The sequence below is a fragment of the Pteronotus mesoamericanus genome, unplaced genomic scaffold (assembly GCF_021234165.1).
Source record: "Pteronotus mesoamericanus isolate MK-2021 breed Mesoamerican mustached bat unplaced genomic scaffold, CSHL_Meso_final contig_101, whole genome shotgun sequence".
Lineage (NCBI taxonomy): Eukaryota > Metazoa > Chordata > Mammalia > Chiroptera > Mormoopidae > Pteronotus > Pteronotus mesoamericanus.
In genome coordinates this window covers 3,700,943-3,728,809 of record NW_026555001.1, presented here as the reverse complement: position 1 = coordinate 3,728,809, position 27,867 = coordinate 3,700,943, and the positions used below count along the sequence as shown (strand labels likewise).

General features: G+C 46.2%; 1 protein-coding gene across 1 annotated transcript in view; it reads right to left on the bottom strand.

Annotated features, from left to right (window-relative positions):
• THADA (THADA armadillo repeat containing) overlaps positions 1-27,867 on the bottom strand; it is a 300,884-nt gene that overhangs the window by 25,789 nt on the left and 247,228 nt on the right. Inside the window, exons 32-36 of the mRNA XM_054567244.1 lie at positions 18,282-18,661; positions 17,557-17,675; positions 17,145-17,217; positions 14,375-14,528; positions 11,296-11,427 (exon numbers count right to left, since the gene is read on the bottom strand). Coding sequence (XP_054423219.1) covers positions 11,296-11,427; positions 14,375-14,528; positions 17,145-17,217; positions 17,557-17,675; positions 18,282-18,661 — 858 coding nt within the window. The remainder of the gene's footprint in view (positions 1-11,295; positions 11,428-14,374; positions 14,529-17,144; positions 17,218-17,556; positions 17,676-18,281; positions 18,662-27,867) is intronic.

The window sequence follows — 27,867 nt, the reverse complement described above, 5'->3', positions numbered from 1 at the left end:
ATCCTTGGTTGCACTGTAGTGACTTGAGTACTTCAGCTGGAGGTGCAGTGGAGGAGTGGACAGGAAGAAGGAGACAGAGAGAAAGAGAGAGAGAGACAGACAGACAGACACTACTGTTAAGGCCAATCTTTGTCTCTGATTCTCACCTGATGCTCCCTGCCTTTCCTCCTGCAGACCAGCCTCATAAGAAATCACTTTTGAAAGCTGAATTACTTGAAGTTCAGTGAGGATTTCCTCATTCAGGTGGGAGGAGGGGGGTTTCTCTTGCTCAGCATGATGTAGTACTGAACTGGCTAGGGCGTATCGCCTAAATCCCATTCTCCTCACCATACCCACATGCACGCTCACATCCAAACTGCTTCGGTGTGCTCTTCGCAAAGGCCATCCTGAGAGGCACACACATTTATAACACACCAACCTCCACATTGATCTAAGACATACACACACACCATCCACACAGATAAACGTTCTCCCTGTGACGTCCTGGCACCGCCAGGGCCACGCTCCCTTCCGTTCTTCTGCCTGTGAGAGCTCCTGCTGTGTCGATTCTTGTAGTCAAAAGGGAGTGGCAGGGCCAAGGAAGTCCAGGCTGTCACTGTGAGAGACTCGAGCTCTGGGAGGGCTTTGTGAGCAGGATGAGGGCTTTATATGTCTCTGATATCACTCTTCATGCCTCCTGGGGGAACAGTAGGATGTTGAAGAATGAAGGGCTTCAATAGTGGCCAGGTGTACTTTCTCGGGCAGTTGCTATGTTGTGACAGTCCAGAGTTGACAATCATTTGATTGTTGGGGCCAGAGGAGGAAGATCGGTCCTCTGAATAACTTGGATGGGGAAAGGGCAGGAGCCGGTGCCAATGCAAGGTGGGGACAGAGCGCTTGGGATGGCCAGCAGGACTCCGTAGTCATTCTAACCGGCCCAGGGCCCATCTGGTCATCCCTGACAGAGAGGTGACCCTACCCCTTGGCGCTGGCTTAGGTCCACAAAGGAAGGCTGCTTGCAATAGTGAACAGAGGGCTCCTGCCTCCTGATGTAGCCTACCCGTGGAAGGGGAAGGCACCTGAGGTCAGAAAAAGAAAGCAGAGGGAGGAGAGTTGAGCCCATGTGGCAAGAGACTGAGGATCACTGGGTATGGGGTTTGCCCTGACTAAGAGGGAAGAAAGACTCTGCCAGCAACATCAGCACCAGATCGCCTCAGCCCTGGACTGCAGGCTTAGTGTTACCCACCGGGGTCAGTCACCCTGTGCCCGGGGAGCTTGGCTTTCAGGAACAACAACAGTGGAGGCAAAGCAATACAAAAATGACCCTCATTTCCTCGACAGGAGCCTGTTGTTGTCTCTCTTGGGCTTAGTCACTCAGAGGCCATGGAAACAATGCCATCACCCTAGCAACTGGGCTCAGCCAGGCACTCAGTGGCAGTGGCAACCTGCAGCCAGCTTTAAGACAGGAGCATTAGTTTGCGTCTGTTTTTGCACGTCAGGGAGCCAGTTGCCAGTGACACACCCGCTGAGACACAGGTGAGTGTCAGGGGCCCAGGCTTTCTGGGACAGCAGCTGATGGGAAAGGCAATTTGGTACATGGTTAACGGGCTCCGCCAAGATGGCCACTGCCGAGATGGCCACTGAAGTGAGGGGAGGTGAAGGAGGAACACCAGCTCTGGCCTGGATCAAGCATCTTCATTTTGAAGGAATAAATGAGAAAAGAGAGAACCAGTTTCTGCGTAGCTATTTTCCTTCAACAGCCACCATCTCTCACTCTGTCTGGACAATGCCAGAGGTCGGCCTGGGAGTTAGCACTGCAATTCCTAACTTCTTGTGCTTCCTCCCCTGGAACGCTCCTGACAGTATCAGTGAACACCCACACAGTCCTGGGAGAGGGGCCCGCCCAGGAGGAAGCACGGGCTGACTGCAGGCTGTGGTTTTAGTGCTGGGAGATGTCTGGTTCCACAGAACACTCTGTTCTTCCCGTCCCCATGATGCTGGAGTTCCTACGTGCCCTCTCTTCAAAGCAGCCTTCCGTTTCCTCTGCCCTTACCCACAGCACCATCTCACCCCCATGGCTTCTCTCCACACCAGGAGTCTGGATTATTCTCTGTGGGTACCCCTACATTTCGGTCACTTCCTTTCTCTAAATCAAGGCTCGCGGAGAAGTAGGGAAGTGCTGCGCTGTGTCTCAGTGCGCCTGGGTTTAAACCTCACTTCCTTCCAATTATGTGACCCTGGGGAAATCACAGAATCCACATCTGTGAATTAGAGGCTCCAAAACCTTAGAGTTGTTTGAGTCCGTTCCTCTAGGAAGCAGGCTGGAAAATGGGGGCACAATCAGCCTTGAAGTAGGACGTTCTACCCTCCCGCGCTAGTACAACTGCCCTGGCAACCACAGCTTCATTCCTTTCCCAAGGGCAGGCTTTGTTTGTCTGCACTCTTGAGTTCCCAATCCATTTTCTTGGGTTCTGATTCCAGAGTCTTCCTTTCAAACTCAACAGTGAGTTTAGAAGATCTTCAACATCCCCTTTCGATCAACACCTAGGTTGAGCCTAGAAGCCGAGTGGGACTCCTGTTCCTGTCTTAGAAGAGGTGTTGAAAGTGGAAGGCCTTTGTCCACACAGGGACCAGAGCTCCAGTGAGGGCTCCACACACCTTCCACAGGACCTTGGGTCCGTGACTTCAACTCTCTGAATTCCAGCTTCTTCATATTTAACATGGAGAAAATACCAAAATAAGTATTTCATAGAGTGTCTGTGAGGATTTAATGAAGAGTAAAATGAAGAGGAGCAGGCAAAGGACGACGTTCTCCTTCCCTTCCTTGCACCCCTGGCCTCCTCAGCGCGGGGAAGAGACTGCCAGACAGGGGGCCCAGGAGGATGGGTCCATTCTTAGAGCTGCGGCCACCAACCTTTGCCTTCCCCATGGTTCATTTGGCGCTGGCTCCAGTCCCCTGACTACTGCCTGAGGATCGACTCAAGGGTCCTCCCCATGCTAGGCCCATGGGCCCCTGGGGAGGAAACTCTTGCCAAAGAAATTCCACCCGGCAGGGCCAGGGTGGAATGGGGAGGGAAAGGTGGAGTTAGCCTGGAATCATCCAGAAGCCTAGCCTAGTAGAGGTTCTATCAGCACCTCATTGAATCAGAGTCTCTTAGAAGAGGTAGGGCCTAGGGTAGCTGATCTAATCTGCCAGAACAAGGATCCACCACCTCAGGGCAATTTCACAATTTGAATTCAAACAGCCAAGTCAAGCCAAGCCTTAGTTTGATTCTAAAAACACTACTCTCTTTATTGTGTTTAACTACTGTGATTGATACATCCCTCCATTCCTTCATTCAGTTGATTATCTAACAGTAATTTTTGTTGAGCATCTATTAAATGCCAGGTTCCGGGAATAAGGAACAAGCCAAACAGACAAAAATCCTTTTGTTCTGGTGGAGGAAGACAAACACCACGGTAAACAGTAAAATAATAAGAGTGAAAGGACTATGCAGAGAATTAAGCCAGGGGGTGAAGTAAGAGCAAATGATTGAGTGCCTACTGTAAACTGGGTGATCAAGCAGGCTCTCTGTGGAGATGACACTGAGGCCGAGACTGAAATGACAAGGAAGCAGCAGGAGCAGCCATGCAGGGCCAGGGAAGGCCATTCCAAGTAGACAGAGCAGCTGGTACAAAGGCCCTGAGGCTTTAATGAGCTTGGCGAGCTGGAAAACCCCAAAGAAGGCCGGAGTGGCTGGAGCACAGAAAGAGGAAGAGAGCGCAGCGGGGGGAGGAGGTTGGGGAGAGGGGCCTGGTGGGGCTCTCTGTGTTACTTTTGGAGTTGGGTTTTATTCTGAGAAAGAAGGGAAGCCGAGGAAAAGTTCTGAGCAGGGGGCAACGTTATCTGACTTGCTCCCTTTCACAGCCACATGACACTGGGTTGCAGGTTAGACAGGGGCCGAGGAGGCAGGAAGAGCAGGCTGGAGGTGTGTGAGGAGTCCAGGTAAGAGAGGGCGGTGGCTTGCACCTGCACACGAAACAAGCCTGGTGAATGGGCAATTTGTAAGTATTTGCTGAATGAATGAATGAATGAATGAGTGAATGAAAGAATGAACGAATAAATATACTTGATGTCACCACTTTTTGTCTCGTATTTTAATAGAGAAAAAGCTGTGGATCACGTAGGGAGATGTGAGAACTGCAGTGAGAAAACAACTTAGAATTTTGAAATAGGCACAAAGAAATGAGAGAGGCAAATAAGTCTGGCTGTCTCAAGAGGAATTTAGGTCAGGCTTGGAGGCAGGTGTGAGGGTCCACTCCAGTGGTTCTGAACTTTTTCTGATCCCTCTTCTCCAGAAAAACATACTTGGTACATACATACAAGACTATACTCCCTGGGCATAAGGCCCTCTAAAATTGAGTCTGGGGCCAGGCTCTGGTACCACAGAACGGAAAAGACACTTTGGAGACAGTGTGTCTAAGTGGATTAGAAAAAAGCCTATTGGCAGGCAGAGGGAGGGGGGGCCGCATTGGGAGAGCCCTTGTTTCCCTACAGCCCCGCCCGACCCTGTGAATTGCAGGAACTGGACAAAAGCACAGGGCCTCCCACTCCTAGGAGGTTAGGTGGGCAGGACTTGGTGGGCAGCTCTAGAGGTTCCAGGGGTGGAACTGTCTGTGACTCAGCACAAAGCCCCACAGGCCCCGGGCTTTGCTGACTAGGTCACTGTGGGGCCACCGTGGAATGTCACAGTGACCTGGCCTCCCTGGCTGCTTGCTTAAGGGTCAGAGCATGTGAGATACGTACATGCTCTCACACTGGCTCTTTAGCTCCGTGTGGGCGATGAGGGCGCACATGTGTATGTATGTGTGTGAGGCGGAAGGGGGGGTGGAGGAGGAACTCATTTTGGGGGACATTGAGCAGGGTTGGGTCTTTTTTTTTCTTCACCTTGCCCTGGGCTATGTGGCTGTTTCAGTTCAGCCCCACAATGCCACTTGCCTCCCGCCCCATTCTCCAACCTCTGAGTCTCAATTTTTCTACATCCTGCTCGTTTCTACTCTCTTACCTTCCTGCTAAGCTCCATCATTATTCCAGAGCCTCTGTGGGTCCCCATGCCAAGCACAGAGGCCGCTGAGGTGTCTCTCAGTAAACCCGGGGCCATGGCCCCTGCAGCCTGAGTCTCAGACAGAGAGGTGCGAGGAAGGAAGGGGCAAATACCACAGGGCTGCCAACTCTTAGCCTACAAGACCCAGAGAGGGAGCCCCTCAGAATTTGCAGGAAGCAAAGGAAACCATTGCGCCTTGAGCTGGTTCTAGCAGGAAGGGTCAGTGTGCCTGTTTTGGAGCCCACTCTCGTTCCCTCCCTCCCTTCATTTTATTTTTAGCGATTGGGGAAGGAAGGGAGGGAGAGAGGGAGGGAAACACTGAAGTGTGAGAGAATCAATCAGGTGCCTCCTGCATGGGCCCCCACCAGGCCTGCAATCCAGGCGTGTGCCCTGACCAGGAATCCAACCAGTGACCTCTTCTTTGCAGAACAACGCCCAACCAATTGAGCCTCAGCGGCCAGGTCTGGAGCTCTTTCTTGTTTGAAAGGGCACCCTAATCTCCTTAGAGAACTTGGGACTAACCAAGACAATTACTATTAGGTGGCCTATGGTGGTGAATGGTCAGTTCATCAACATGAAATGACCACTCAATGCGCACCTAATAGAAGACAGTTTCTAAGTCCATGAGCTAGTTGGGAAGATAAAACTAAATAAAACACATGAAAGAAATAAAAAGAGTAGAAAATCGAGGGCTATTTGGGATGGTGCAACAATCAAATGCCACCGGGGTTCAGCGGAAAGGGAGATCCTGGAGGGCTGGGTGTTGAGGGGAAGGTGGGATTTAATGTTTTACTGCTAAACATTTATATTTGGTAGAATCAGCGAAAGTTTTAGAAGATCTTTTGTGGGTAAGGGGTTGGGTGCGAGGGAGGGATCAGAACTACTCAGAGCCAGTACTCCAAGGGAAAGAACCATCAGCCACACAGCCCATGCCCGTGAGATGAAGGCCTGCTTCTCCCTCTCTCCCTTGTACATTATTAAAGATTCTTTTTGTTATCTTTGTACACTTTTTATAAGAAAGTTTATATCTCCTATGTCAATTATATCTCAATTAAGAAGTTACTACCAAGAAGTCCTCTTTCTGGAACCTAAGCTGAGAAGGGTTTGAGGTTTGGAGCCCCTTAAAATACTTGTTAACATTGTTACTCTGCATCAGCTAAACTGAGGGTTGTTTATCAGAAACTTCTTCCTGAAACTCACAAATGGACCTGGAAAGGAAGGGGCCCACCTGAATTAGGCCTCCTCCTGCCTGAAGGAGACCCCATGCTGGGGAGGGCAGGGCTCTCAGAAGGGGGCTCAGGAAGCCACACCCTATAGCCCGCTGGGCCACCAGAGCCAGGCATCCTGCGGGACTCTGTCCTCCTGCCCAGGAGCCTGCAAGGCTGACTCCGCAGCATAGCACATTAAACCCGCCAAAACCCTGCGTTGGAGACAAAGGGCTCTCCGAAAATGAACGGCTCCAACACTCGGGCTGGTAGGGAAAGGCCATGGACTAAACCCCAAATTGCTGGATTCTGACCACTTTCTAGCTCTCTAGAGATTTTTTTTTTTTAAGGGCTTTTTTTTTATCCTCTCTTCTGTCCAAATGTAGCCTGCTGCTTCCCCCCAGAACTCTGCCTAGCTTGAGAATCACCCAGATTTGGTGATTAAAAATTAAATGTTGTCCAGGTTGTTTTTTCCTCACATAGAAGTCCTCCTTCAAATGAAACTGACCTGAAACTCTGATCTAGTGTATGAGACAGAAAGTGAACTGCTTAAGTGGAAGGTGGGGGGAGCCCAGGGAAGTGGGATGCACAGAGCCAATGGCCTTGACTGTCTCCTGTTCTTGAAACTAGAGCTGTTCCCAGAGTACTACGAGGCTTGAGGTCAAGTCAGAACAGGGAAAGGCGCAAGATGGGGCCTTTCCTGGAATGTTGCCCAAATGCTTTGTTACCTAGCTGCAAACTTCAATGTCCTGCTCTTGAGTCCTAGAAATGCCATTTCTTCTGTCGCTCTTCGTGGTACCAGCACAGAAGAGAGTGGAGTTAAGGAGTGGAGAGGGTCTCTCTGATACAGCTTCTTTAGGTCCTCCTTCCAAAGTGAAGGGACCCTCAGGTGGTGCTCAGACTGTTGCTAATAGGCTGAGTTTCACTTTCCAGGTGACCACGTGGATCGCAGGAGAAATCCGCAGGCAGAGAGAGCGAATAACAAGCCCTGACTGGCGTGGCTCAGGGGCGTGGGTGTCCCCCAGCGAACCAGAAGGCCACGGGCTTGATTCCTGGTCAGGCACATGCCTGGGTTGCAGGCCAGGTCACCAGCTGGGGACGTGTGGGAGGCAACTGATCAATGGTTCTCTACCTGTCTTTATCCCTCTTTATCCTTCCCCTCCCTCTAAAAAATTAATTAAAGAAGTGAGTGAACAACAAATCCATCCTCATGAAGGCTATGTAAATATAGAATTGTCTTCTGTGGGCCTTCCAGAATCAATGACCAATTCAGTCCACAAATCTATACCTAAAGGCAACTGTGTTCAAGGTGACATGCTAGGGTGATGAATACCTGGTTAATATTTCCCTCTTCGACAGTTTCTAACCAGTGCCCCCGGGAGCAATACCGCCCAGTAAGGAGTGCTGGGCTCCCAGGTGACTGTGCCGTGTGCTGGGAGGGCAGGGCAAAGCCGGACAGTTCATTCTGTTCCTACAGCACATAAAGGTCCCCCTTTGCTCTCTCAGTTTCCATTGCTGATCTCTCCAAGGCCTGAGGAATAATTTGTCCCAGATCACAATGACTTGCAGCCTCTAAGTGCCTTTCCTGATTCTGTGCAGCTTCACTTCCTGGAACGCCACAGCCCAACTGCTCCGTCAGTGCCGGGGGCACGGCTCGGTATCTTCCCATGGATATCTTGCAGGTCTGCAACCTTGAAGTCGTCTTCGCTTCCTCTTGTCTCCAGCCTCCCACAGGCACCAGCCCCCGAATCCTGCTGAGTCTACCCACCCCCCCATTACCACTGATGGCGGCTTATGCCTGGAAATTTCCCTCACTCACCAGCCCTGGTCCCCATCTCAAACACACCCGTTTCTGGCAATATTGCCTCCATTTAAACCCTCTCCAGCCTTGCTTCACCTAGAGAAGCTCCTTGGCTTGGCACTGAAAATCATCCCGGGTGTGGGTGCCCTGCCTTTCTAGCTTTATTTCCGTCTCTGCTGCCCGGGCCTCAGCCCGTGTTCTGGCCACACCAGGCCACACACTGCCACCCCACCAGCTCCCGAGTTCCCCCTAACTCCAAGCTGTGGCTCTGGCTTTTCCTTCTGTGTTGAATGCTCTCATCTGTGTCCCATTTGTCCCTTCCTCTGGGCCAGCTGTACCCTCAGGAACCTCCCTTGACCCCATATGTACCTCGCACGTCCCCGTATCCCCAGAAGGCTGTGGGACGGCGTGGCGCAAAGCTGCCCCTGTCCTCGACCAGCCATCATTCATGGGATGAAATCTTGGAGGAAGGGAATCCTCACGTTTTATTTTCTTCTTGCCAGGGGAAGTAAGAATTAATTTATTTCAAACAGTATTTAGCCTTCTCAAAGAAGATCTTAATATATATTAACATAATTTAATATTATCTTACTGTGATAGTTAATTAAACCACTGATTCGGGGACAAAAATTAATGACATATACTTCCAAGGAATTCAAGATTTAATAGTGATAACTAGCTTGGAACACCAAAGAGCAAACCATTAGAAGTGTATTCTACAAAATCCCTGAAGGAATGTGAAAAGTTACCATCAGCTGCCGATGTCCTTGAGAGATGTCAAAATAAGAAAATGTTGTTCTGATAAATCAGCTGGCTAAACTTCTGACTACAGTGAAAAATTGGGCCTGACCCTCAGTCCTCAGCTACTTTTTGGTCTAAGCAAACATGTTTATTTTGGAGGTTCTGTAAGCGCTGCGATTAGGCAGCACAGAGAATACCCAGGGAAGTGCTGAGCGTTCCCCCCAGAAATGGCAATATGATGCTGAGATCTCTGAATTGGAAGAATCTGGCTTGAGTTTGATGTTTCTGGATGCAAAAAATTCATTCAAAATGTGTTTGAAAAAAGGGAGGGGGACAATGTTTTGGTATTATTTAGGAGAAAATTACAGGAGTTGCACTGGGGGCTGAATTGCTGATAAACCAGTGAGATGATCTATCACCATTCACCATGCTGGTCTTTTCTAGTTGTGGAATTGGATTAAAAATTTTTATTGTGGAATAATAACTTCAAGCCTACAGAAAAGATACAACTATAGAAATTCCATACCTGAGTCTACTACTTATATGCCCACACAGTTTTATTTTTTTCTGAACGATTTGAGAGTAAGTGCCAGGTGTTGTGCCTGTTTACCACCTAATATTTCAGTTGTGGATTTCCTAAGTACAATAATATTCTCTTAGAAAACCACAGCACAGTTCTCAAGTTCAGGAAATTTAACATTGATTTTAATCTCCAGATAATATTTCAATGTTGTCAGTTATTCTCATAATTTCCTATATGGCTTTCCACCCCTCCAGTACAGGCTCTTGCCCAGAGTAACATACAATACTACGTTTAGTTGTTATAGATTTATTGTCTTTTCATACCTCAAATCCTTCCTTATAGACCAAGATGAAGAATAGAAAGATGGACAGCTAGCATTTTACATTTATTATTCCCTCAGAGGATTTCACATATGGAATTTCACATGCAAAAGGCACTCAATTTATAATTTCTGATTTCTATTCCTTGAGAAGAAACTCAAATTAGGAGGGAGAACTTAATATAGTTTTACGTAAATAAGTTTGGGAAAATTCTGAAAGATACAGTCATAGCAGCAGGGCAAAGACTATAAAGATTAGGAAGGAGATGTCCACCTAAGAATTCCACTATGAAATGATCATTCCCAGCTTTGGTGGAGAAGGTTCTAGACAAATCTAGTATTATATTCCACTAAATATTTATGGAGTACTTGCTAGGTGCTCTGTGAGTCTTTCTAAGGAAAATGCAAAATTTGGAAAAGGACCGAAGTAATAGCGGTAGAACTTTAGATCTCTAGGAGCTTGGCCAGATTGGGGTGGGGGAGGGGAGAAGGCTGCTTGCACACCACTAGCAGCACAGATCTGAAGGTTTTCCCACAGAGAGGCAAAGCTGATTCTGGCGGAACCCGCTCTAGAGTAGTACCATTGAGAGATTATTAAAAACTAGATTTTGCCACATCTGTAGAGAAAAGTACCCAGACCATTACAACAGTACTAAGAAGGTCACACATCTCAAGGGGAGTTTCCAGGGACCGCAGCCCTAACCGTGGGGATGAGGGGCTCCCACACTCCTTACAAATGCTGCTTGGCTATTTCCCCTCCGGCTCTGCTGTCCACTAAGGCAAACTTCTTTGCTCAGCCTGGGACCCCCTTGCCTCAAACTGGTACGCTTGCTTCTCTCTGGGACGGCAGACCCAGTGATCTTTCCTGACACCCAGTCCCAAGAGTAGGGAGTCCCAGGCCGCCAGAGAGGTCACCCTCCCAGATGGCCACTGGTCCAGAGGCATGACCTTCTACTCCATCTACCTCCTGTCCCTTTTATCCAGCACCCCCTTTCTACCCACAGACAACAGTTCCCTTTGGCTTCCATAGCATGTGCCATCATAAACAGATAACCAGGGCCCAAGGCATCACAGCTCATAGTGTAAGCTGAGTGGCTGTGAACTCAGAACTATCCTCCCAGGCTGCTCCCCTCTTAGCTCCTGGGTTAACATCGCCATCAAAAGAGGAGCCATGGCACAAAAGGACCTCTAGGCTTATACTCATATGTTTCTGTAGGGTATAAAAACTCATGGAGGAACACAATAATGGAGCTATGATTCCTGGGTTATGTAATCACACAGATAATAAAGACGACTTTATTTAGAAAGGATGATAATATAACTAACAAAAGACACTGTTTATTAGATTTCTGTCTTTGAAAATAACTTTTCTCTATGGTATCCTAGAGCAGGAATCAGCAAACTATGGCTAGAAGAGCAAATCTGAGCAGCCACCAGTTTCTGTAAATAAAGTTTTATCGGAACAGGCATGCCCGCATGTTTACCTACTGTTTAAGGCTGCTTTCCCACTAAATCAGCAGAGTTGAGACAGAGACTGAATGGCCAAAAGACTAAAATATTCACTCTCTGGCCCTTTACTGAAAAAGTGTGTCAACCCCTGTCTAAGAGCAATAAAGCACTGCAGAAGCAGAAGAAGGAGGTACCTGTTGACTGGCAGGTGTTTTCCTGTGACATGGCGGTCGTTACCGTTTCCGTTGCTGCATCTCTGACAGCTTGCTCTTCACTCTGCAGGAGGGTAAGGACGCACCTCCAGAGGGCAAGTGTGTCCTGCAGCCCTAAGGGGACAGAAAGGAATTCTAATGACCTAAGATGCAATTTACAAGCAGGTACAAATACCACATAAAATCTGTGGTGGAGAATAGTATTTAACGAGCAACAGCCATTCCTTTTTTTCTGGGTATTACAAGAAAGAGAGATCTGAGAGTCAGGTAAACATTGGAAGAGAGAGGGCCATAAAGGGGAAGGTTTGGAAGTGTCTTTTTCTCTTTTTTTGATGGGTGAAGGTTTGTGGAGGCAACTAGCCCCAGGCAGGGCCCCCCAGAAGGTGCAACCTGGCTGACTAAGGCCCTGGGCCTAGCTGTCCACAGTGACTCACAGTTCTCAGGAATGAAACACTATGCGTCAAGCCCACTCTGGGGAAACTAGCCCATTGTTGATATGAGTGACTGTTTGAGCTTATAAATTCTGAAAGCAAAGTTTCAATCAAGAGTATGCTTCTGGGCAAGAATCGAAAAAGGGCAAGGAACCAGGATAAAAGCACCAGCCCATACCGTGTATCTGTGGGGCCTGCTACCCAAATGCCATTATCCCTGGGCAGGGACTCTGTCTAGTCCCTCTGCTGGTGCTGCTATGGATGGTGAAACAGGAAAAGATGGTGGCTATTTCTGAGCACCTAGAGGGAACGTTAAGCCAATGAACACAAGGCAATGAGAAGTCAGGTATGGAAACGTGTGGCTGTGACTCACTAAAGAGAAAGATCACAGTGCAACCAAGGCCGACTTCATGAAGGAGGCGAGAGGTGGGCAGGCCCTTGTAGAAAGGGCACATGTTGCACGGGCGGCGGGGGGGGGCCCAGGCTTGTGGAGCGTCACCATGGCGGGCCACGGAAGCCCACTCCTCATCATCCCCGGCCTTCAGCGGAGAACCAGCCCTGTCCTAAGAGCTCTTCTTCGCCTGTCCTTTCCTGATGTCCCCATGGAGGACCTGATATCAGAGTCACTGATGCTTCTTCATTCATACCAAGAGCTGCATGGCTCCCTCTGCGGTTTGGATCTTTCCTTTCTGTTATAGGCCTGGCTTTAGGTTTTACTCAGTCTTTCAGAACCTATCCATTTTAATGTTCTCTAGGGTTTAATATTTTCCTCTTTAACATGGTCAGTTATGCCCTCAAAAACCTCAGTCTTCCCTCTTTAGTCCAATTCAATTTTTCTTTTTCTTTAAATGACCTTGTTCTGTCCTTGACTTGTCCATGCACTTTTATGTCCTTTGTGTCTCAGTTCTGCACCTATTTTTCAAGTTCTTGTAGGCTACCAGCCACCACTGGCCTCCTTCCTTATGGCCTATAGTGCTATAACCATCTCTGGTAATTATGAACCAATGGCTTTTGCCCTGGACTCAATTTCGCTCAGGAATTCCACACACATTTTTGCATGAGAGGAGCTAGGATTAGAGTGGCCAGAGTTACCCAGAAAGTGTGCTCCAAAATACTGCTCTCACTGTAGAAACTTCACCAAAGTTCATAAACCTTTGTTCTTGTTCCTCTGGGTCCAATGACTAAATCACAATCATAGAAGGTCCCCTTTCAGTCCCCATTTGGACATAGGAAAAATGTCTCAGAGTCACTTAGAAGAAAGAATTAAGAGGACATCAAAGACAACTTTGTTTCCCAGGGAGTTCCAGGGTCATGAGAGATTTCATTGCTCTGAACTCCACTAACACTTCAAATCTGCATCTCACCATCTAGAAAAGCAATTCTCTCCTCTATTCTCTAGATCCTGTCTCTGCAACTGCACTGAAAGCTCCTTGCACCCAGGAACTGCGGTTTACTCTCCAGGGCTGAGCATGGAAGAGGTGACGAGAATTCCAGTAACGGGTGGGAGAGAACCAGAGTGCGGTAATACGGGGGGAAGGCGGCAGGAGAGGACAAGGGGCAGTCGGGGCTGAGGCATGGCGTTAGGTGCCGGGCTATTCTTTTATTAAGCCCTAGGCTCAAAAATAGAACACCACACTTTACAAAAACTCCTAAAAATTAAAACAAAAACAACGCCCCCACCCCATGCTTTTGAATTACTTAGGATTTCCTAAAGCTTACTGCTTGTTCTCAAACACCGTTGATATGACGCTCTTTCCTAATCATTCCTCTTGAAGGACAGGGGTGGCGGTGAGGAGAGACCTGAAGGTGGAGAACATGGCTGGAAACCAGCTAAGCTCTGTCCATCCAAGTGATTTCAGAATTTCTCTACCTTTTTGTCACAGAGATGCCTTAAACTTAAAACTAAGTTCAGTGAAAGGCACCAGCAATCCTTAGTCACTTAAGCCAGAAGCCCGGATGTCATCCTTGAATTTCCTTTTATATGCACCTCAATACCAAGTCATGATTCAACTTCCTAAATCCTTTCCAGCTTGTCCTTTCTTTTTCCTCAATGGCACAGCTTCACACTGACCCATTCATATGGCACCAAGATCACTGCAACAGGCTTCCTGGAAGAGGTGACGGTTAGTTCTAGTCTTGAAAAGACAAAAAGAAGCCAGTCAAGCAGCACTTTGTTTATAGAACTGTTCCCTACTGATGACTCATAGTGCCCACATTGGCTGATGAGAAGGGAGGGGTAGGTAGGTAGGCAGGGCACAGAACAGGAAGAGACTTATAACCTATGTTAAAGGGTATTTAGATTTTATCCTGAAGGCAAAGGGAACCCACTCAAAGGCTTTAGGCAGTAGAGTGAAATGATGAGACCTGTATTTCAGAAAGACCACAGAAGTTTTTGGAAGCATAAGGAGAAAGGTTCGGGGGAAAAGAGAGAAAGAAAAGACGCCACTTATGAGGCTGTTGGTGAAAAGTGATTAGAGTAGGAACTAAGCTCTAGTTCTAAGGAACTGGGAAGGTGTAAAGGTATAGTGCACACTGTCAGTTTTCATCTATCCTGCTCTTTTCACCTAGAGTATCCGTGCACACTTTGAGCATGTTCGGTGCAATGGACACACCCTGCGCGCTGCACTTACCAAGAAGGGGATGGGGGTTGGTGAGGAACAGTGGTGCGGTGCTGGTGAGGACTTCAGCAGCTGCCAGCCTGGACTCCGTGGGAAGATGGTCTCCACAAGATGAGATGACCAAGTGAACCCACTGCTGCAGTTTGGGAGCTACCAAGTCCCTGGTCTGAAAGCACAAAACGTATAGCAGTTCGGAAGATGCAATCATGAAATGAGGGATGAGCTACATACACCTAACTGGATCTGCAAATTACCTCTTGCCACAGTGGGAAGAAAGGTTTTTCAGTTGTTTTTCCATCCCAACTAGGGAAAAATAAACAAGCCGGGGAAGAAAATCTGACTTGTGTTTCAGCAATACAGAGTCACTATAACTGGCAAGCAAGTTTCTTGACTGATTTCCGATGCAAATCAGGTTTTCAGAAAACTGGTGTATTTGATACCATCAGTAAAGACAAAACTTGGGGAAGGACAGTGGAAACAAATAATACTTATCTCCAATAACCAGATACTTCTTCTGTCTTTAATAATAGAACAGATTTTGGCTGGGCATACGGAGAGCCAGCTAAAGACTACGTTTCCTAGACTCCCTTGAATTTGGGAGTAATGTGATTAAGTTCTGACTAATGGGATGGTGGTTTCAGGAAACAGGTGAGACCTTCCCTTCCTGCGAGCTGGAAAGGACGCGATGACAGAGGTGGAGCAACCATCTGGGCCCACCGCGAGGAGAGCAGGCCATCAGGGCTGAGGGCCTGGGGGTCCAACACCGTGAAGCTGTCCTGTCTGCTTGGGGCTGCTTCTACCTGGTTTATGTCGCTGTATTTATGAGCTTCTGTTACAACATTTAAAACAGCATCCTAATTGACATTAATAGTTAAACAGAGCCCTACTTTTTTTATATTAACAGTTTTATTGAGATACAATTCACATGCGGTCTAATTTATCCATTGAGGTACATATACAATTCAATGGTTTTTAGTATATTTACACATATGTGTAACCATCACCACAATCAATTTTGGAATATTTTCATCATCAAAAAGGGAACCTTCATGCTCTTCTATAACCATTCTCCATCTTGTCCTCTGTCCCTTCCCCTAGCCCTAAACTGGTAATCTACTGTCTCTATGGATTTGCTGTTTTTGGATATTTCATGTAAACTTAATTATACAATATGTGGTCTTTTGTGACTGGCTTCTTTTACTTACTATGTTTTTTTAAGGTTCACCCATCTAGTAGGATGTATGAGGATGTCATTACTTTTTATGGCTATATAATATTCCACTATATAGCTGTATCATATTTTGTTTACCCATTCAGCAGTTGAACATTTGAATTGTTTCTACCTTTTTTTTCCCCTGTTAATCACCATATTTATTTCCTTCTTTGTATTTAATTATTTGCTTACTTATTGTCTGACACAAGAATGCAATCTGCATGAAGGCAGGAAACTGTATCCGTTCTGTTCGCTTCTGCATTCCCACCATTTAGAATAGTGTCTGGCACACAGTGTGACCTCAATTTTTTTTAATTGATTTAAAAAAAAATTTTAAAAAAATTTATAAATCATGTTTATTCTATTACAATTGTCTCTATATTCTGCCCCCCCTTTCTTTAACTTTTCCTAAAAGGGGGTTATTGTTCCAAATGTACTTTACTTCCCCTACCAACTAAGCCTCTTTAATTTTCGATATGGGGTTACTGGCTCCTCTGATAATTTATGGAACAGAACTGATGAGCATCGTAGACCTCGAGGAAGATTCTGACTCTCAATCCAAAGCACAAAGAAACCCAGGTTTTCCCAGGAGTTTCTTTTATGTGTTTCTCTGAAATTCTGCTAATATTTCTCTTCCTGGAAAACTCCCAATGTTCATCAAATATCAGCTTATTCATTAATATACTTGTGACAAATGGCTAAAATGGCATTAGAGGAGAACAGTATCTTTGGCAGACAACAGCTGCCTCCTGACTACTTTCTCAAAACTTGTTTTTTCCCCGCTCTGGGCTATAGTTTTTTAAAGCACATTCTATTCCTTCCTACAAACATCCTCATTTTCCTTTTCTGGTTTTTGTATCTCCTAGTGACCACCTGGCTTTGGCCCCCTGGCCTGCCTTTGAATAACAGACCGAAGGAAACTGTCTCTGCTTAATTCTCCCCCTCTGGCTTTCTCTCCACCTCCAGGCTCTCTGGATTTAACAATCTCCTCTGTGAAGTCTTCCTCAGCTCCCCAAACATTCCCTCCCTCCCCGGGATTCCCACAGCCCTATCCCATCTGGAGCATTTAATGTCGTAATTGAACACTCCTTTCTTCACATTGGACTGTCTCCCCTTGTCTCTCTTCATCTCTGTGTCTCCAGGACCTCTCTCAGCACTGCTTTATTGTCAGGAATCAGAATTTGCAATGTTATGCCAACACTGTCAGAGTGTGGTAATGTGTGACCGTGATCCTCAAGTTATTTCGTGGTTGTATTGACTGCCTTCTACTTCTAATAATTCTGTGGTGCTGGCACCTTCTTCATATACCCCTAAGTCTGTCTCTATTTGTCTTAAAGCTTCTTTAAGGTCTGGGCATGTGTGTGTTGGTGGGGAGGAGATTGTGTTATTGTCATGGCCTCTAATCAAATGTGTCCAGAACAGGAGAAACATCAAAGTGAAACATCAACATGGACGATGTTTTTGTAGAGGTTACACACACAGACCATGGTGATTCTGCCTACTGAGACCGTCCAGGTAAAAAAGAGCACAGAAAGTTAGAACCCAGCACCAGGGCAGCATCAGCCTTACCTCGTCACTCATCTGCATGTGGTGGGCAATCACTTTGGAGGCAAGTCTCAGAGCTACACTTTGAATTTCAGACCTAGAAAAAGTAAGCCAGAAACACCCCCAAAAGCAAATCAGACATATTTTATATAGAGATGCTTTTTGCAGATAGTCTGTAATCCATGCGGATGTGAATGCCAGAAATCTCCACCTCACAGTTATACAAACACCTCCAGAAGTGATTACCTTTCGGTTATGAATGTAATACTCTGACATCATTCTATTGATTGAGCTTAGAACATGCTTCTAAGTGGAGATTTGGAAAGACACACAGGGTCTGAATCCTTAGGCCAGGACTGTGCTCACATTCATTACATAACTGACTGACAGGCCCACACGAGGAACCGAGCCTACACAGCAAGCACTGGGGACAAACCTTTCATTGGAAGCAATTTCCATTGTCCAGTTCAAGAACTCCTCGGGGGTTAGACGGGTACAGCATTCTGTCTGGGGAAGCCACTCACTGGGGTCCATGCAATGGAGAATTTTCAGTATCTGTGTGAGCCAGATCCATGAAAAAAAGAGAAAGAAAACCACTTCAGGACAAAGTCTCCAGAAGCTAAATGATAATCACTAACGATAAGGGGAGTCTCTCTTTCAAAAAGCTCTGACTTCTTGTTTCCCTTTTAATACCTTTGGGACACCAAGAGAGGGTGGAGCAGGGACACACCCGAGGGGCCCTAGTGATCTGGGATCAGTCAGGATGTCTAGATTCTGAGGTCAGTGTCCCTTCCTTCTGATTACGCTTTCTAGGTGGCTATCTGCCCCCAAGCGGCCACGTCAGCAAGGACTACCCTCTGACACGTTCTACTGCTAAGTGTCAATGCTGTTTCCTGGAGCATTCAGTGGCTTACTCTCGATCTGCCTTTGGTTAATTTCTGTCATCAATACTGTCATCATCAAACGCTTTTCTAGTGTCCATCTATACACAAAGCTGCGCCAAGTCTCAGAAAAGAGTCCTTGCCCTCCTGATGCTGAATCGCCCTCCTATTGCTCCTGGAGAAGCCAAACCCAGTCCTGCCTTCATGAGCTGAGCACGCCAGTGGGCTTATCAAAAAGTGTTGGGGGTCAGGGGGGTGGTCAGTACACCAGAGACTTTACCTTGCAGAAGCATTCTGTGTGCTTTTCCTTCACAGCCAACATTAAGAACGTCCCTCCCATATTCCACAGCAAGGGTGGCAGTTCCTTCTCTCCTAATCCAGAGGCTGCTGCTGAAAACCTTTCCAAGAGGGCTTCCAGTGTCAGCAGGCGCACTTCGGGGAAGGAAGACTCCAGCAGCTGAGAGAAGGAGATGGGAACACCCCCCGTCTGCTCTCCAGCCTGGACCGCCACTGCCCACACCGCAGCGATGGCCAGTTTGGTGAGGCTCTGGAGGTACTGGGGAAGGCCCGGCACCGTGAAGGTGTAGGGGAATCCTGTTATTAGCTCGGATCCTGAGATGATCTTTCTGACTTCCTCCCACAAGCCAAGATGCTCTGGAACTAAAAAGCAAAAACACCAAAGGTACTCACTTTATTCAAAGTTCCACAAAAGGACTTACGAAAACGCAAGGGTGTGGTTACACTCGGTGGGACTGTCAGATATCTTTTCTGAGTACATTTCACACATATAACGAGTGACAGCCACTAAGATTCAGACTTCTGGCCCAGCAGCAATTTTTGTCTAGGTAACTCATAATTTCCCCAAGGGGGACATAAGATACCCCTATCAGAAGATGTTCTCCTTGCGCCGTCCCCAACATTCAATCATTATGAACTGAGTGACCTCTTAAATCACCACGTCTCAAAGTTGAGCAGGATAAAAGGATATCTAGTCCAAACTGCCTTTGGGGGCTCAGGTCCCCTCTATAGCACCGCTTTGCAGAAGCCCTACAGGGACTTGGAGCTCACATGATCAACTATTCCATTGTGAGAAGATCCCACTGGCCTAATTCTGCATGTTGAGATTCCCAATGAGCCCTTCGGCATTTGACCACAGTTATTATGCCCCCTCTGTCTTCTCCAGATGAAACACCCTTACTTTCTTCAACCATTTACTATCTGATGGGGTTCACCTTACTCCCTATTCTAACTGCCTTCCTTTGGACATGCGTCGCCTCCTCTTACGGTAGGGCCCCAGAGTGTGGAACGTGACCTTTCCAAGGGGTCTGACCAGCAGGACCATCACTTTCCCTGTTCTGACACTAGGTTACGGAGTTGCATCACACTGTTGACTCATGAGGAGCTTAAAGTCAACTGAAACCACAGCCTTTCTTTTCTTGCATGGTCTACAAGTGCTGGTGAGTCATCTTTATCCCACCTTGTACTTGGTACTTAGATCTAGACTCGTTTTCTTTCTTTCTTTGTTTTAAACCCAAGTATAGCCTGTTAAATTTTATCTCGCTGTTAAGTTTTATGGCCTGCCTTTTAGATTGCCAATATCTTTTTGTATTCTCAGTTTTGATAAAAAAAAAAAAATACTTAGAGCCTACTTACCATGTGCTGGGTACTAAATTAAAAAAAAGAACACTACCCTTGAGGAGTTATAGTCTGGTTTGAGAAAGAGAAATGAATGACTAGGTAATTCCAATATAGTGGTGTAAATGATAATCTGAGTCTTAAAGGGGAAGAATGGGTTGGGACCACCAAAGGCAGAGCAAAGGTTCAAAGGCATGAAGCAGAATGGACCACGTGGGGAACTATAGGCAGTCTGATGTCTCCATAGCACAAATTCAAGGTGGGGAAGGGCAGGGGATGAGACCAGAGATGCACCATGGCCAGGACAGAGAACCTCCTAGTCTCTGTGAAGGAGCTTGGACATTCTTCTGTAGGCAAGGGAATGACACCGAGGGGTTATTTTGAGCAACAAGATCAGGCAAACATGTTCACTGAAGTGCTCTTATTGTTGAGAGGGTAACAGAGGTAGGGAGAAGTGATGAGAGCCTAGAGGAAGGGAGAGGGAGAAGATGTGCTCGAGGAGCACTGAGGGAGTAAAATCGGTAGCACCGGGGGACAGGCTGGGTGAGGAGTCGTGGGTACCTCCTAGAATCTAGATTCTTTAGAGAACATATTCATCATCCCATAGAAATAGGGTAAATCTCAAATTGACAAACATGCCACAAATGCCTACAATCAAGTAGTTATTAAGAATGTGGACTGGGCCAGCGGGGAGGACAGAGGCCTTGGACGAGTGTTATAGTCGGCTCCCTGCCTGTCCCTGACCCCGACCCCACTCCAAGCTCTCACTAATTCATTAACCAGCTGTCTCTGGGTCTAGTCATTCCTCAGTTATGAATCCCCCTATCTTTACCATTGTTTCCACAGATTTTTTTCTACAAGGACATCAGGATAGACTTCACCAAATGCCTTGCTTAAGTTTACATACCTCATAACTCAGTGAACACTACTGACATCTAGAAGCAATTTCTGTTTAGGTGACTCATAATTCTTTCCTTAGAGGGACAAAAGGCATTTCTATCAGAAAACTATCGTAAACATAGTAAAAGTGTAAAATATTAAAATAACAGTTGGAAAAATGTGAAATTTAAAAAATCACATTGGCTTGTAATAATCCAGCAATTAAAAGGATGGAATATTCATTTACATGTCAAATTGTTTAAAAGGAAAGTTTGCCCCAGGTTGCAAAGTGAGGGCTCAGGCTCTGATATGACTTTGCCCCATGGAGACCACTGAGCACTATCTATAGTTGCAGACATGCCCATGCTCTTAACTCAGACTCTGCAGAAGTCCAAGTTCAAGCACGAGGGCAGCCATCTTTACAAAGCAGCAGGAAGCCCCCGGGAGCTGGGATCCTCAACCTTTGTGTCATCATCTCTACTTTCACTGCCTAAAAACCTAATCCCATTACAATCTATTTATGAGAAGACCAGACTACCACGGTCTCTAGGCACCAATTCCCTATCTTTCCACCCATTGCTGCCTGAGGACAACACTGCATTAAAAAGGAACTAATTTGCTTGACAAGGAATCAGAAACATGGTCCAGAGATCTGCTCTTTAAAGTATAATTAGCCCTAGCTGGTGTGGCTCAATGGATTGAGTGCTGGCCTGTGACCTGAAAGGCCACCGGTTCGATTCCCAGTCAGGGCTCATGCCTGGGTTGCAGGTCCCAGTTAGCGCTCATGCCTGGGCTGCAGGCCAGGTCCCCGTTTGAGGTGTGCGAGGGGCAACTGATCGCTGTTTCTCTCCCTCCCTCCTTCCCTCCCTTCCTTCCTTCCTTCCTTTCTCCCTCTCTTCCCTTCCCTCTCTTTAAAAATGAATAAAATCCTAAAAAAAAAAACCATAATTAAAGACAGGAAGAAAGGTCTCTAGGCCATTCTGAATCATTTTCAGAGGAATCCATTATCTGAGAGAAAGATATTCCAGGCAGAGTATGTAGTCTGTTAGACTCAAGAGCTAGGCACCCAAACTCACTTGCTTCTTCTAGGGGCTTGAGGAAGGATGACATCATCAAGAAGCCAGGGACTTAGGGCACAAACAAGGGGGAAATGGGAGACAGGCTCAGGAAAGGATCCTTTGGATTTCCTGGTGTTTCTGGGGGAATTCAGTAAAATTCCATATGCACTTATTGAGCATATGTTAGGTACTTTAGGAAGTCAAGACATTAAGAGCGGAGAAAGAAAAATTACTGGCTGTCAAAGAGCTTTAAAACTAATGGGAGATAAAGACAATAACAAAAATTGCAAAATTCTTAGTGACCTAAAATTGTTAGTGAGAAATGCTGACATGTGTTAAGTGTGTACCATGCACTATGGGATGTTAACCATTACTCAATGATATAAAAAACTACGTTTGGTGAGTATTACTCTAAGTACTTTGACACGTGGTAACTCATGTAATGAAGTGGGTACGCACTCTTATACCCATTTCACAGATGAGGAAACAGAGAGGTTAAGTTACTTGCCCGAGGTCACACTGAAATGGTAGGTTAAAAAAAATAAAACCCAAAAGAATGACAAAAATGAAGGCAATGGGCACTTCACTAGAAGAAGTAAAAAAGGGTTTTCAGAGGGACCAAAATTTAGGAAGGGCTCTGAAGGCTGCCCCGAGGGGCCTGGCTGGGAGAGGGAAGGGCAAATGCTCCAGCGGGAGTTAGGAGGGAGGAGACAGAGAAAGAGCTGCCAATGGGTTTGATGAATTAATGTGGCAAAAGAGGTGCAGCAGGAAAGGTGAGGTCAGAGTCATAAGCCAGGAAATTATTAAATGACATTCATGGAGGCACTTTCTCCAAACTGCTGCTTAGAAAAAAACACTCAGTTGTGCAGCAAGGCCCAAAGAGATGTCCCACAGCACTTTAAAAGATGTCCCACTTTAAGAGTTTCCCAAACTTGAGTAAGCAATCGAAACACCTGGAGGTGTTTCAGGTGGTCAGCTCCAGACTGCTGCCTGGGGCTCACCCCCAAGTCTGTGCGTCAGGAGGACTGAGAACCCGCAGGTGTAACAAGCCCACAGGGGACGCTGCTGCCAACGAGCCAGGTACTTTGGAAACCACTGCCCTCAGGTGATGGTTCTCAGCCAGACATTATTAAAATCACACATGCCTGGACCCCGCTCTCCTGGAATCCAATTCAGGTGGGTTGGAGGCGGGTGCAGATATCTGCAGTCTTCAGCCACAGGTAGTGCTGCTATGTGTTCCAGCTGAGACCCACACTCTTAAGATCCGACTCTCACAGTTCCTGGTCGAGAACGAGAGAACTCACCATGCCCCATTTTCTCTTACAAATAAAAACACCAAAGGAGGAGAAGCCACCAAGAATTCAAAATAATTTCAAGCACCATAAAGGCCCCTGGCTGGCCAGCCTTCCCCGCCGGCTCACTATGGACAAGTTCTGTTCTAGGTCTAGGATGTAGCAGTGAATCAGGAAAACCAGACTCTGCTCCCAGGGAGTTCCTGCTTCGGTGGGGACCGCAGGACTCCCTCTTCCAAGTGCCTGGAGTGAGAGGGTCTCCAGGTGGGACAGGAGGGTAGAATTACAAATCCTTAATGCTTCCACATAAGCAGCTACAGTGACTAAAAAAGACAGTGCTTTCTTCTCTACCATAGTGGTTTCTCAGCCCAGGAAGTACATGCAATTCATCTGGAGAGCTTTAGAAAAATGCTAACCTCAGGGGACACTGGGCCACATCTCTGGGGCAAGCTTGGTTTTAAAGTGACCCAGGTGACTCTAGTGAGCAGCTGGAGCTGACAGCCACTGTTTCACCATCTCTGCATCCCACAGCAGGTAGGTTCTCCAAAGGGTTTCACCACTGGAATTTTACAACCTGTCAAAGCCCTGTTTTGTTTTGTTTCTTTTTTCCAGTTTTTTTTTTGGTTTAAGTTATTTTGTTTATGGTATTTTTAAATTGTTTATGTTATTATAGTTGTCCCCGCTCCCCCCCCTTTGCCCACCCCCAGCCAGCCCGCCCCTCCCTCAGGCAGTCCCTAAACCGTCGTTGTTCTCCGTGCCCAGGGGTCAGGCATGTATGTTCTTTGGCTAATCTTTTTAACTCTTTCATCCAGTTCCCCCACCCCCAACTCCCCTCCGACAGTTGTCAGTCTGTCGCATGTACCTATGCTTCCGTTTCTATTTTGCTCATTATTTTGTTCATCAGATCCCACATATAAATGGGATCATGTAGTATTTCTCTTTCTCTGACTGGCTTATTTCACTTAGAATGGTAGACTCCAGGTCCATCCATGCTGTCAAAAAAGATAAGCAATCCTTCTTTTTTACTGCTGCATAGTATTCCATTGTATAAATTCACCTCGGCCTTTTTGTCCACTCATGATGTGCTGTTTCATGTCCTGCCCGCCCCAATGCCAGGGGCATTTCAAAGTTTAGATCAACACTGGGTACTTACATCTCTTTTTATGAGAGCCTGTTATCTGCAGGACACAAGAAACCGATTCGTTCTTTCATGGGGTTCCTTATTCTATGGTTAAACAGCCTTCTCTAGAAGAGAATTTTTCTACTTGCAATTTCAATTTTGATCACTTCCGGTTTCTTCCTATCTTTCTTGGAAAGTCAAGTGTTCCAGTGAAAGAATCATGTCCTGCCTTTGATGGCACCATCTTTTTTTCACACATTAGATGATTTTGCAAACTCTTAAGTGGTTTTTCCTAACCCTCCTTGTTTGGAAAGTGTTTAGATTTTCCCATCAGTGCAGTCGTTTTAGTCACCCAAGTATGTGTGACTGACTCTAAACATACGATTCATTTCCATTTTTGAAATTAGCTTCTTTTTCTTTACAGCAAGGCTATTTCTAGCTTTCAAACAATTGGTTTAATGGCTGAATTCACTTGGAAGAACAATACCTCCTGCTGTGATATGTCCTGGTTCAGTGGAGAAATAATTCCCAAGTTTGGCATTCAAGGACAAATAGTATGTCAGAAACAATGTGACAGATTAGAGTAAGTTGCCAACTTTTTATTTTGTAAAGCAAGGGTGTTAAAAAACCTACCATCTATTATCATTTCATGAAAGAAAGGCTATCTTCACACCAAAAAATGATAAATTCATAGTGTCGTCATAAAGAACAATTCTTTAAAGAGATTTGGCTTTAAGAAAAATTTGATATACTGTCATTTTTTTGCTAGATTTTATTGTGAAAACATCACCAGGGATCAGCATTAGGGAACTGCAGCTTTGGAGAAGTTGATAAAAGTTTCCTGAGGTTGATCTGTTTGGACAGCATGACTATTAAGAGCAGAGATTTCCTAGGAAGAAAACGAAGGGACCTCGCCTAATGGCTCAGGACAACAAGCAGAGCACCTGAAGCACAGTGGCCCGTTCACACCGTTCCCTCTGGCCAAGTTGCAGATTTCAGTATTACATCGGCAACCTGAGCAGCGATTGCTAAATTACCTGGATTTCAAAGCTGCCACGCCCTAACACACCAAGGTAGGGTGCTCACACGGGCTTGGCTGCCGAAAGAGGATTTCAAAGCAGCGTACACCTCAAGCAGGGACGGCCTCCTGGTTCACAAATCCTGTTGTATCATTTAGGGAAGTCTGTCTCCTCCCCAGAGCGGGTGCATGGTCCCAAAGGGCAGGCCTGTGGGTCATTCATCTTTGATTTTCTAAGCTACTCATATAGGCTTGTTAGAATTTCTTTTCAAAATATCATCATAATCTTCAAAAATACATGTTAATCTAACTAGCTTTAACAAGGGCATCCTGAAAAAAGTGTGGATGATATCATTACCACATAATTATGGATACAGCTGCGTTTCACCAGAAGAGCATTTAATTTAGGTTAATTTAACTCTTAAGTACTCAGCAAAGAGAGAGATTGGAAAATAACAATTACAAGAGAGAGGGCAGTTTCACCTGGCATTCTAATCACTGAGCATAAAGGGTGGTTGTGCTATCGCCTGAGACGACTGGTTCTCCAACTTTAGGGTGCTCATCTCCAGAGTTCCTGATTCGGGAGGCCTGGGGCAGGTCTCCCCAAATCACATTTCTAACAAATTCCCTAGGGAATGTGGATGTTGCTGATGAAGGGACCACACTTTGAGAACCATTACCTCAGACCATCTGAGATCATCTGTGCTTCTCACAGTGTAAACATCTTGCCATGCTGAATGTGTGTAATTCTAGCATTTGATGGTACTTGTTTGTGGAGACCACGGCCCCTAATCATAAGGCAACCCCTTCATCTAGTGCTCAACTAAAGAGCTCCTGAACATCATACAGTGCCTGGCCTTCTCTGTGATGTCACAAATCAAGAGATCCTGATTGTTTTTGTGCTGTAGTGGCCAAAATAAAAGGGGCAAGAGGGAAGAAGCATACAGGCCCAAAGTGACAGCGCTGTCTTGGCTCCAGCAGAAATGGTGGACGAGGGAAGCAAAAGCCCAGCAATCACAACGAACTTGCTTTACCTATAAGCGGCCACCAGTATCCACGAGGGAGGAAGGATCCTCCTCAGGACTGAAAAGCCCAACCAAACAGAAAAGAATGCTAAATGCTTTCACTGCTGTGCAATAAGTCACTTATTCGGGATGTTGTGTAAATGGCAATATCCATTGTATCACTGTGGTAGTCTCTTGCCATTGAGGCGCGGGAGAAGGTTCTTTACCCTGCCTGACCTTGCACCAGCTGTTCACTCTTTGCCTCAAATGAATGAATGAATGAATGAATTTCTCTTGCATAAGCTGTAAAGGCTCTGAATTCTCTGATACCACTAGGTCAAGAAGAGTTTGCAGCTGTAATTGTTCTGAAGTTTCTTCTCCTCTCCTCTCTCTCCCTCACAGAATCTCTACCCTTCTTTAGAAAGTAGGGGGCAGGGTGGGAAAATACAAAGCAGATTTCATTTTTAATGCATAGTGACATGGCCAACTATTTCTATTTCACAGAATCATAGCTCTGGTCAGAGAGATCTGTAATCAGATCCAGCGAAAGTTCTTATCTGAAACAGTTGATAAACTGGTTCTAAAAATAATCAGATGATAATTTGTACACTCTGTGAACGTTAATGTCCTGTTATGCAATTTCTCAGTAAAAAAAAAATTGTATTTGGAGAGAAAAGGAAACCATAGGAACTACAACAACAACAAAAAAATCAACCGATTTACTAAATCTTGGCTTCTTATCGAAGGGAAATTCCGTTCTTCTATTTTATCCTCTGCCCCTCCCAGTAAATTGTAATCCTGACCGTAGGGGCCCTTCCAGTTACAAACCCGTAGAATAGAATGGCCTGTTGGAAGGAACTGGATTCTAACCTTGTCTTGAGCAGCACCCTGAACTGGCACTGGTTGTTTACTCCTTGCCTACTTTGGTTTCTAGGTCTCTGAACCCCTTCATGCCCTACTTACATGCCCCAATACACACCCTTTTGAAAACGTTCCCTTCTTGCCTTGCCCCCTGAACAAAATTCCTTATCTGCTTCTACGAATATGATTTGAAGACAATCTTGTCAACCCATAAAATAAAAACACAGTCCCTTCACCCATAAAATAAAAACACAATCCCTTCAGAGAGCTCACCAGGCACTGTGTGGTTTCCACAGCTTTTGCTTCTTGCTTCCACACACCATCCCATCCTGCCTCTGCCCCAACGCAGGGAGGAAATCAGGAAATACTTGTAGATAAACACATGACAACCCAAAGACATGAACTTAAAATTACTTCTAGGCATACATTGTGTCTGGTTCTTTGTGAGCGAATTGTTCCTAAAGTCAAGATTAGGAAATTAGAATTTTCCCTATCATCATACCTTAGACGTCCCTGTTTAATTTACCTTTTCCCCAAAAGGACGAAGGGCTTCTCTTCCACCACAGGCAACTGATACAGTGTGAAATCAACTTGAGAGGAGACAGATGTCTGGGAAGATTCCTTTAAAGAACCTCTGTCTGACCTATCATAAGAGAGAGGCTAGGCCTACCTATCTCAGTCCCTTGCCAGTGCTTCTGTTTACAGTTGTGGGAGAAACCGACTCTACTGAAAAGGGCACTGCCACCACTGGACTGCAGACCAGCACCTGTTGGAATGATGCTGCAAGGTGCAGTTTACAGCTGGCAGATTCGACAGAATCTGGTTAGCCCGGGGATGTTCCTTCAGGTGAAGGCTGGCCCCAACGCAGACACAGGAGCTACCGAAAGCAAATGCTGCCAGGTGAGCGACGGTGAACCTGAGGGTGAGAACACCCGGCATAGAACCAGCAGCAGCTCTGCTTCCTACTCTGGACGCGATGAACGTTCATTGCTTTGTTCT